The sequence below is a fragment of the Nerophis ophidion genome, linkage group LG06 (assembly GCF_033978795.1).
Source record: "Nerophis ophidion isolate RoL-2023_Sa linkage group LG06, RoL_Noph_v1.0, whole genome shotgun sequence".
Classification (NCBI taxonomy): Eukaryota; Metazoa; Chordata; class Actinopteri; order Syngnathiformes; family Syngnathidae; genus Nerophis; species Nerophis ophidion.
In genome coordinates this window covers 74,898,081-74,910,341 of record NC_084616.1, presented here as the reverse complement: position 1 = coordinate 74,910,341, position 12,261 = coordinate 74,898,081, and the positions used below count along the sequence as shown (strand labels likewise).

The 12,261-nt window shown below is 39.5% G+C and overlaps 1 protein-coding gene across 3 annotated transcripts in view; it reads right to left on the bottom strand.

Moving 5' to 3' along the window:
• The window catches only part of LOC133555233 (helicase ARIP4-like), a 176,182-nt gene that overhangs the window by 37,034 nt on the left and 126,887 nt on the right, over positions 1-12,261 (bottom strand). For all 3 annotated transcript variants that reach the window (XM_061904836.1, XM_061904838.1, XM_061904837.1), the window contains 3 exons: positions 9,966-10,099; positions 3,068-3,264; positions 2,796-2,999 (listed from right to left, as the gene is read on the bottom strand). In XM_061904836.1, the coding sequence (XP_061760820.1) occupies positions 2,796-2,999; positions 3,068-3,264; positions 9,966-10,099 (535 nt within the window). The remainder of the gene's footprint in view (positions 1-2,795; positions 3,000-3,067; positions 3,265-9,965; positions 10,100-12,261) is intronic.

Below are 12,261 nucleotides of genomic sequence, written 5' to 3'. Positions count from 1 at the left end.
GGACTGGACTCTCACTATTATGTTAGGTCCACTATGGACTGGATTCTCACTATTATGTTAGATCCACTATGGAATGGACTCTCACTATTATGTTGGATCCACTATGGACTGGACTCTCACTATTATGTTGGATCCACTATGGACTGGACTTTCTCACAATATTTGGTTAGACCCACTATGGAGTGGACTCTCACTAATATGTTAGATCCACTATGGACTGGACTCTCAGTATTTTGTTAGATCCACTATGGACTGGACTTTCACTATTATGTTAGATCCACTATGGACTGGACTCTCACTCTTATGTTGGATCCACAATGGACTGGACTTTCATAATATTATGTTAGATCCACTATGGACTGGACTCTCACTATTATGTTAGATCCACTCTGGACTGTACTCTCACTATTATGTTAGATCCACTCTGGACTGGACTTTCACAATATTATGTAAACCCACTATGGACTGGACTCTCACTTTTATGTAGATCCACTATGGACTGGACTCTCACTATTATGTTAGGTCCACTATGGACTGGACTCTCACTATTATGTTGGATCCACTATGGACTGGACTCTCCCTATTATGTTAGATCCACTATGGACTGGAGTCTCACTATTATGTTGGATCCACTATGGACTGGACTTTCTCACAATATTTGGTTAGACCCACTATGGAGTGGACTCTCACTAATATGTTAGATCCACTATGGACTGGACTCTCACTATTATGTTAGATCCACTATGGACTGGACTCTCACTATTATGTTAGATCCACTATGGACTGGACTCTCACTATTATGTTAGATCCACTATGGACTGGAATCTCACTATTATGTTAGATCCACTATGGACTGGACTCTCACTATTATGTTAGATCCACAATGGACTGGAGTCTCACTATTATGTTGGATCCACTATGGACTGGACTTTCTCACAATATTTGGTTAGACCCACTATGGAGTGGACTCTCACTAATATGTTAGATCCACTATGGACTGGACTTTCAGTATTTTGTTAGATCCACTATGGACTGGACTTTCACTATTATGTTAGATCCACTATGGACTGGACTCTCACTCTTATGTTGGATCCACAATGGACTGGACTTTCATAATATTATGTTGGATCCACTATGGACTGGACTCTCACTATTATGTTAGATCCACTCTGGACTGTACTCTCACTATTATGTTAGATCCACTCTGGACTGGACTTTCACAATATTATGTAAACCCACTATGGACTGGACTCTCACTTTTATGTAGATCCACTATGGACTGGACTCTCACTTTTATGTAGATCCACTATGGACTGGACTCTCACTATTATGTTAGGTCCACTATGGACTGGATTCTCACTATTATGTTAGATCCACTATGGAATGGACTCTCACTATTATGTTGGATCCACTATGGACTGGACTTTCTCACAATATTTGGTTAGACCCACTATGGAGTGGACTCTCACTAATATGTTAGATCCACTATGGACTGGACTCTCAGTATTTTGTTAGATCCACTATGGACTGGACTTTCACTATTATGTTAGATCCACTATGGACTGGACTCTCACTCTTATGTTGGATCCACAATGGACTGGACTTTCATAATATTATGTTAGATCCACTCTGGACTGTACTCTCACTATTATGTTAGATCCACTATGGACTGGACTTTCACAATATTATGTAAACCCACTATGGACTGGACTCTCACTTTTATGTAGATCCACTATGGACTGGACTCTCACTATTATGTTAGGTCCACTATGGACTGGACTCTCACTATTATGTTGGATCCACTATGGACTGGACTCTCCCTATTATGTTAGATCCACTATGGACTGGAGTCTCACTATTATGTTGGATCCACTATGGACTGGACTTTCTCACAATATTTGGTTAGACCCACTATGGAGTGGACTCTCACTAATATGTTAGATCCACTATGGACTGGACTCTCAGTATTTTGTTAGATCCACTACTGACTGGACTTTCACTATTATGTTAGATCCACTATGGACTGGACTCTCACTCTTATGTTGGATCCACAATGGACTGGACTTTCACAATGTTATGTTAGATCCACTATGGACTGGACTCTCACTAATATGTTAGATCCACTATGGATTGGACTTTCACAATATTTTGTTAGACCCACTATGGATTGGACTCTCACTATTATGTTAGATCCACTATGGGCTGAACTCTCACTTTTAAGTTAGACCCACTGTGGACTGGACTCTCACTATGATGTTCGATCCACTATGGACTGGACTCTCATTTTTTTGTTGGATCCACAATGGACTGGACTCTCCCTATTATGTTAGACCCACTATGTACATAAATACCCCGAAACCCTTGCAGCACTAACTCTTCCGGGACGCTACATTATACACCACCCCGCTACCCCGACACCCTAAACCCCGCCCACCTCAACCACCTCTTGCTCTCTCAGGGAGAGCATGTCCCAAATTCCTAAGCTGGTGTTTTGAGGCATGTTAAAAAAAAAATAATGCACTTTGTGACTTTCATAATAAATATGGCAGTGCCATGTTGGCATGTTTAATGCATAATTTAAACATAATAATGCGTTAATTCCACGACTGTATATATCGGTATCGGTTGATATCAGAATCGGTAATTAAGAGTTGGACAATATCGGCAGAAAAGCCATTATCGGACATCTCTAATGGTAACCATACATATTTAATGCTAAATACTAAAAAAAGAGGGTGGAGTCTTGAGAGTCTAGTGTAGAAAAATCCAGAGCAGGAAAAGTAAAAGTTATTTACCAAGAAAGTCCGGCCGTACAAAGTCCACCATGCACCAGTACTCCATCAGGTTGTTCTGCAGAGGATAACCGGTCAGCACCACTCTGCGTTTGGTTCTGATGTTCTTCAGGGCCTGAGAGGTGCTGGCGTGGCAGTTCTTAATGCGATGGCCCTCGTCGCAGATCACCACGTCTGGACCGGGCCGGGCCAAGGCTCTCTCGATACCTAGAGAAGGATGACCTTCTATTTAACATAAACAAAAACAACTCCATTCAGTTTTTATTCGATCCGACCTTTGAGCAGTTTCTGCTGGCGGTCCTCTTCGACCAGGTCGATGACGACGGGGCCCGCGGTTTTCTTGCTCTTCTTCTTTCTCCCGGACACAAAGTTCTTCTTAAGCGACAGGAGGCGGTACATCTCGTAGCCCATGAGGAGAACGCCGCCATCCCGGGCCCAGTTCTCCACCACCTTGGCCCTGGATGTTGTGTTCCTGGGCACCACAGGGGGGGGACAGAAATATTTACTTAAGTCTCATAATGTTTCCTTTAAGAACCTTTACATTTACATCAGGGGTGTCAAAGTCAAATAGAGAGTGGGCCAACATTTAAAACCGAACAAAGCTGTGGGCCAAGCTTGAACAAATGAACCTTTTAAAAGGGACCCAAACAAGTTTTGCATTGAATATTGAACAAGCAAGGCTTATATAACTTTATAGTGACATGCAAAATCCAGTTTCAAATAATACTAATAATTTAAAAATAGCAATGGCATATATAATAAAATTTAAATAAAATTTGAATGCCTTTTTTCGGCGGTGGGGTTGAGGTGGATGGGGTTTGGTGATAGCGGGGGGGGGGTGTAGGTTGTAGCGTCCCGGAAGACTTAGTGCTGCAAGGCGTTCTGGGTATTGGCTCTGTTGTGTTTATGTTGTGTTGCGGTGCGGATGTTCTCCTGAAATGAGTCATTCTTGTTTGGTGTGGGTTCACAGTGTGGCGCATATTTGTAACAGTGTTAAAGTTAAAAGCGTTACTAAAACGGCCTTCTTTCATCTCCGTAATATCGCTAAAACTCGCTCCATTCTGTCCACTAAAGACGCTGAAATCATTATCCATGCGTTTGTTACGTCTCGCCTCGATTACTGTAACGTTTTATTTTCGGGTCTCCCCATGTCTAGCATTAAAAGATTACAGTTGGTACAAAATGCGGCTGCTAGACTTTTGACAAGAACAAGAAAGTTTGATCACATTACGCCTGTACTGTATATACCTTTATATACATATATACATACATATATACCTATACTGTATATACCTTTATATACATATATACATACATATATACCTATACTGGCTCACCAGCACTGGCTTCCTGTGCACTTAAGATGTGACTTTAAGGTTTTACTACTTACGTATAAAATACTACACGGTCTAGCTCCATCCTATCTTGCCGATTGTATTGTACCATATGTCCCGGCAAGTAATCTGCCTTCAAAGGACTCCGGCTTATTAGTGATTCCCAAAGCCCAAAAAAAGTCTGCGGGCTATAGAGCGTTTTCATTTCGGGCTCCAGTACTCTGGAATGCCACCTCAGTTCGAGATGCCACCTCAGTAGAAGCATTTAAGTCTCACCTTAAAACTCATTTGTATACTCTAGCCTTTAAATAGACTCCCTTTTTAGACCAGTTGATCTGCCGTTTCTTTTCTTTTTCTCCTACGTCCCACTCTCCCTTGTGGAGGGGGTCCGGTCCGATCCGGTGGCCATATACTGCTTGCCTGTGTATCGGCTGGGGACATCTTTGCGCTGCTGATCCGCCTCCGCTTGGGATGGTTTCCTGCTGGCTCCGCTGTGAACGGGACTCTCGCTGCTGTCTTGGATCCGCTTTGGACTGGACTCTTGCGACTGTGTTGGATCCATTATGGATTGAACTTTCACAGTATCATGTTAGACCCGCTCGACATCCATTGCTTTCCTCCTCTCCAAGGTTCTCATAGTCATCATTGTCACCGATGTCCCACTGGGTGTGAGTTTTCCTTGCCCTTATGTGGGCCTACCGAGGATGTCGTAGTGGTTTGTGCAGCCCTTTGAGACACTAGTGATTTAGGGCTATATAAGTAAACATTGATTGATTGATTGATTGAAAGTTGTTTATACGGCCACCCTCAGTGTGACCTGTATGGCTATTGAGTAAGTATGCTTTGCATTCACTTGTGTGTGTGTATAAGCCGCATATATTATGTGACGCTGTTTGTATGGAGGAAAAGCGGACGTGGAGACAGGTTGTAGAGAACGCCAAAGGCAGTTCCTTTAAAGCCCACCCCAAATATTGTTGTCCCGGATGAAATTTGGGAGGGGCACTGAACTTAGGGAGTCGAGAGGGTTGGCAAGTAAGAGTATTAGCGGTGAATGCGGTGTTACTGCGGCGGGCCAGCTCTAATGTTAATTTGATATTGCCTCAAGGGCCAAGTGAAATTACACGGCGGGGCAAATATGGCCCGTGGGCCAGAGTTGGACACCCATGTACTACAGGGATGTCCAAAGTGCGGCTCGGGGGCCATTTGTGGCACATTTTAAAAATACAATTGTTGATTGGCAACACTAAATTGGCCCTAATGTGTGAATGTGAGTGTGAATGTTGTCTGTCTATCTGTGTTGGCCCTGCGATGAGGTGGCGACTTGTCCAGGGTGTACCCTGCCTTCCGCCCAATTGTAGCTGAGAAAGGCGCCAGCGCCCCCCCCGCGACCCCGAAAGGGAATAAGCGGTAGAAAATGGATGGATGGCACTTGAAAAAAATTAAAAACATAAAAAGCGATATAAAAGAGCAAATGTTGCAATGCTTTAATTACTCAAAGCTGCCATGCAGGCTGTTTCTTTCTTTAAAAAAAAAATAATGAATCAAAATCAATGTCATTTTGAATTATTGACCTATTCAAGGCTTCAATTACTTAACATTAAATATTCCACTTTGAGATATTTTTTGGGGGAAAATGTTGCATATTTTGTGTTTTGCCATATAAAAAAACGGAGCTGTTTTTTTTTTAAGAAGGGCCTAAAACAAACAAACAAAAAACAAACAACAATAAAACTTAAAATTGACGGATATATCTGAAGTTGATCTTGAGATTATTGTGCTAAAAGTAAGCTGTATTATTTATTTTTTAACACTTTAGGACAGTGGTTCTCAAATGGAGGTACTTGAAGGTATGCCAAGGGGTATGTGAGATTTTTTTGAAAATACTCTAAAAATAGAAACAATTCAGAAATCCTTTCTAAGTATATTCATTGGATAATTCTTCAACAAAATATGAATGTAAGTTCATAAACTGTGGAAAAAAATACAACAATGCAATATTCAGTGTTGACAGCTAGATTTTTTGTGGACATGTTCCATAAATATTGATGTTAAAGATTTATTTTTTTGTGAAGAAATGTTTAGAATGAAGTTGATGAATCCAGATGGATCTCTATTACAATCCCCAAAGAGGGCACTTTAAGTTGATGATTACTTCTATGTGTAGAAATCTTTATTTATAATTGAATCACATTTTTATTTTTCAACAAGTTTTTAGTTACTTTTATATCTTTTTTTCCAAATAGTTCAAGAAAGACCACTACAAATGAGCAATATTTTGCACTGTTATACAATTTAATAAATCAGAAACTGATGACATAGTGCTGTATTTTACTTCTTTATCTCTTTTTTTCAACCAAAAACTATTTGCTCTGATTAGGGGGTACTTGAACTAAAAGAATATTCACAGGGGGTACATCACTGAAAAAAGGTTGAGAACCACTGCTTTAGGACACTTTTGGATCCCCAATTATTTTGTTTTTAAGTGTCATTGCTCCAAAAATAATAATGAATCAAAATCCAAAATTATATTATATAATCTCAAATATTCCACCTAAAAAAGTTATAGGATGAAAATATTGCATATTTTGTGTTTTTATCATTTGTTCCCCTAATGTTGATCTAGAGATTTAAAAGTTGAATAATAATGAAAATAGTTATATTGAATAATGACACATTTTTAATATTTTTTTTGACCAAAACCCTTTGGGGTCTCGGGACCATAACTGAGTGGAGGCCTAAATGTATATTTTTTATACATATATTGCATTGATTTTTTAAATAAAAAATATGAAAATGGCCCCCGCTTGCTTTGATTTTTCAGTGTGCGGCCCTCAGTGGAAAAAGTTTGGACACCCCTGCTTTACATCTACTAATATCTTACATATTTGTTTCCTTCTTGAAACCTCAGAAAAATGCCAACCTCTTCAGTACCACCCTTTCTAGATATATAAAGATTTGTATTTACAACATTAATAATATGTACACACTATGAAAATATAAAAAAGTTTGTCCTGAAAAATTTGTTGGAATTTCACCAAAATAAAGGTTCACAATTTTCAACAAGAAAAAATTTAAATTTTCTGTGATGAGGTGGCGACTTGTCCAGGGTGTACACCGCCTTATGTCCGAATGCAGCTGAGATAGGCTCCAGCACCCACCGCAACCCCAAAAGAGACGAGCGGTAGAAAAATGGATGGATGGTACTTAGAATTTTGGCAGTATTATAATAAAAGTCAGAGTTTTACTCAACGCAAGTCACAATTTTACAAGAAAAACTGGACATTTGTGCAATATTATGATAAAAGTTGGAATTTTACTCAGTAACAGTCAAAATTTGACAAGAAAAACTGAATATTTTTGGGAAATTTTATGAAAAGATCTTAGAAGAACACTTTAAAATGTTGGCAATATAACAATAATCGGAATTTTACTTAAAAAATGTAACTATCTTACAAGAACAACAACAAAATTGGCGACATTGTGATAAAAGTCAGAATTTTATTAAAGTTAAGTATGTGGCAAATGTCACCATTTTACATAAAAAGTAATAATTTTGCTGGAAAATATTGCAATATTACAGAAACAGAAAGAATATGAGAAATTGTTCCCAATTTTATATGGAAAAATTCGACAGATTGCGAAAAAAAGACTGCTCTTGGTTTGATTTTTTTTGTGAAATTGGTTTTTAATCTTTAGTATTTACTTCGTTATTACAGTATGTCTATATATATATTTATTTACATCCATCCATTTTCTACCGCTTATTCCCTTTGGGAGACGCAGGGGGCTCTGGTGCCTATCTCAGCTATTTATTATTTTTTTTTAATTATATTTGACCAGAGGGGCGCATTTCAATTTCTTACACACACTTGTTATTTCATATGTTGACCAAAGGGGAGCACTTCAAATTTTTACACATACTTGTTATTTCATATGTTGACCAGATGGGGAGCACTTAAAATTTTTACACACACTTTGTTATTTCATATGTTGGCCAGAAGGGGAGCACTTCAAATTTTTACACACACTTGTTATTTCATATGTTGGCCAGATGGGGAGCACTTAAATTTTTTACACACACTTGTTTTTACATATGTTGGCCAGAGGGGGAGCACTGCAAATTTTTACACACACTTGTTATTTCATATGTTGACCAGAGGGGGAGCACTTCAAATTTTTTACACACACTTTGTTATTTCATATGTTGACCAAAGGGGGACCACTTCAATTTTTTTTACACACACTTGTTATTTAACATGTTGACCAGAGGGGGAGCACTTCAAATTTTTACACACACTTGTTATTTCATATGTTGACCAGGTGGGGAGCACTTCAAATTTTTACACACACTTTGTTATTTCATACGTTGACCAAAGGGGGAACACTTCAATTTTTTTTACACACACTTGTTATTTAATATGTTGAACAGAGGGGGAGCACTTCAAATTTTTACACACACTTTGTTATTTCATATGTTGGCCAGAAGGGGAGCACTCCAAATTTTTACACACACTTGTTATTTCATATGTTGGCCAGAGGGGGAGCACTTCAAATTTTTACACATACTTATTTCATATGTTGACCAGAGGGGGAGCACTTAAATTTTTCTAAACACACTTTGTTATTTCATATGTTGACTAGAGGGGGAGCACTTCAAATTTTGACACACACTTGTTATTTCATATGTTGACCAGATGGGGAGCACTTAAATTTTTTACACACACTTGTTTTTACATATGTTGACCAGAGGGGGAGCACTTCAAATTTTTACACACACTTGTTATTTCATATGTTGACCAAAGGGGGAGCACTTCAAATTTTTACACATACTTGTTATTTCATATGTTGACCAGAGGGGGAGCACTTAAAATTTTTACACACACTTTGTTATTTCATATATTGGCCAGAGGGGGAGCACTTAAAATTTTTACACACACTTTGTTATTTCATATGTTGGCCAGAGGGGGAGCACTTCAAATTTTGACACACACTTTGTTATTTCATATGTTGGCCAGAGGGGGCCACATGCAGCCCGCTAAGCTTTTCAATCTGGCCTGCAGGACATTCCCAAATAATTCTTTTTAGATCTTTAAGATGGAAAGTGTAGCTGCCATTATGATGTGTTCAGTGTTTTATCGTTTATAGAAAAATGAAAAATTCCATTAACTTTTTGAAGTCGGTCTGTCATAACGTTTTTAGCATTCAATCAGACATTATTTTGAGATTTTTTTTTAGTGTTCCTAAAAATAGATATATCGGCCCCAGACACATTTTTTCCTCTAAACGTGGCCCCCGAGTCAAAATAATTGCCCAGTCCTGTTCTAAAACTTAGTGATGTATCAGATATATCAAATTGTAGGTGGGTTTATTTTGTACCCTTCGCGTTCATATTTCACTGTTTGTTGCTTTTTTGTTGCGTTTCACTTGATCGTAAACTATGTCGATGGAAAAGTGGTGTGACATTCATATTTTGTCAATATTCAGTGTTTTATCCTTCATAGAAAAATGTAGAATTCAATTAAGTTTTTTTAAGGCGGTCTGTCATAACATGTTTTAGCATTAAATCAGACATTATTGTGAGGTTTTGTATTAGTGTTCCTAAAAATAAATATCCCGGCCCCAGACACATTTTTTCCTCTAAACGTGGCCCCCGAGTCAAAATAATTGCCCAAGCCTGGCCTAGAAGCAACAGATGGCAGGTCAAGAGTGAGCTGGGTTTAAAAAAAAAAAGCAGTTCCTGTTTGGAAGTAATTAGAGTAAAAGGCGCCAACTTTGAAAATGTCATACTTTTTTTTTAAATAAATTCCAAATAGACAAGTAGATTTTTATCGATACTCACTTGTGTTCGTCGTTGAGGATGTGAACCTTGAAGGTGCGAGGCCTCACCAGGCTGGGGTCGCTATTTGGTGGCAGGGACTCGACGGCCGGGGCCCACATGTTGAACTCGGCCAGCCAGTTCTGCAACGTGTTGACCTGATGGAGAAACATGAACGTATAAAAATCATAAATACATACACTGGGTATTATTGGAGATGCTCTGTTTATTATCAAAGCAACTTGCTACTTGACACACACTAACTTAGGCTTATTAGAGTTAGCATTATTATTAGTATTATTATTTGTAATTATATATATATATTTTTTTTTATATCTGCGATGAGGTGGCGATTTGTCCAGGGTGTACCCCGCCTTCCGCCCGATTGTAGCTGAGATAAGCACCAGCGCCCCCCGCGACCCCAAAGGGATTAAGCGGTAAAAATTGGATGGATGGATGGATATTTTTAAATTATTTATTTATTTATTTAGGGCAGCACGGTGGTACAGGGTTTAGTGCATCTGCCTCACAATACAAAGGTCCTGAGTAGTCCTGGTTCAATCCCGGGCTCGGGATCTTTGTGTGTGGAGTTTGCATGTTCTCCCCGTGACTGCGTGGGTTCCCTCCGGCTACTTCCTCCCACCTCCAAAGACATGCACCTGGGGATATGTCCCTCCCACTTCCAAAGACATGCACCTGGGGATAGGCCCCTCCCACCTCCAAAGACATGCACCTGGGTTTAGGCCCCTCCCACCTCCAAAGACATGCACCTGGGGATAGGCCCCTCCCACTTCCAAAGACATGCACCTGGGGATAGGTTGATTGGCAACACTAAATGGTCCCTAGTGTGTGAATGTTGTCTGTCTATCTGTGTTGGCCCTGTGATGAGGTGGCGACTTGTCCAGGGTGTACCCCGCCTACCACCCGAGTGCAGCTGAGAAAGGGACAAGCGGTAGAAAATGGAAGGATAGACTATTATTATTTAGTCCGTGCAGTGTTTGCCCCACTTTCATTTGTGGCGGCCCACCACAATTTAATTTGGTGGCTACAAAAAATGTTTTAAACACATGATAACGGGACTGTCCGTGCAGCTTGTCGCATGGCATCACAATTCTGCTTTTTGTAACCAAACTGAATTTTGCAGATTAGACGCTTATGCAAATTAGACGACGGCGACATTTGCGGCCCTCGACCCAACACGACAGACACATTCCGGTCCTGTAAGAAACAATGACTTGCAAATCATTTTCAACCCATATTCAGTTGAATATGCTACAAAGACAACATATTTGATGTTCAAACTGATAAACTTTTTTTTTGCAAATAAAAATTAACTTTAGAATTTGATGCCAGCAACACGTGACAAAGAAGTTGGGAAAGGTGGCAATAAATACTGATAAAATTGAGGAATGCTCATCAAACACTTATTTGGAACATCCCACAGGTAAGCAGGTTAATTGGGAACAGGTGGGTGCCATGATTGGGTATAAAAACAGCTTCCCAAAAAATGCTCAGTCTTTCACAAGAAAGGATGGGGCGAGGTACACCCCTTTGTCCACAACTGCGTGAGCAAATAGTCCAACAGTTTAAGAACAACGTTTCTCAAAGTGCAATTGCAAGAAATTTAGGGATTTCAACATCTACGCTCCATAATATCATCAAAAGGTTCAGAGAAGCTGGAGAAATCACTCCACGTAAGCAGCATGGCCGGAAACCAACATTGAATGACCGTGACCTTCGATCCCTCAGACGGCACTGTATTAAAAACCGACATCAATCTCTAAAGGATATCACCACATGGGCTCAGGAACACTTCATAAAACCACTGTCAGTAACTACAGTTTGTTGCTACATCTGTAAGTGCAAGTTAAAGCTCTACTATGCAACGCGAAAGCCGTTTATCAACAACATCCAGAAACGCCGCCGGCTTCTCTGGGCCTGAGATCATCTAAGATGGACTGATGCAAAGTGGAAAAGTGTTCTGTGGTCTGACGAGTCCAAATTTCAAATTGTTTTTGGAAATATTCGACATCGTGTCATCCGGACCAGACGTTTATTGAGTCTTGTTAAAAGAAAAGGTGATGTAACACAGTGGTGAACATGCCCTTTCCCAACTACTTTGGCACGTGTTGCAGCCAAGAAATTCTAAGTTAATTATTATATGCAAAAAAAAATAAATTTTATGAGTTTGAATGTCAAATATCTTGTCTTTGTAGCATATTCAACTGAATATGGGTTGAAAAGGATTTGCAAATCATTGTATTCTGTTTATTTTTACATCTAACACAATTTCCCAACTCATATGGAAATGGGGTTTGTA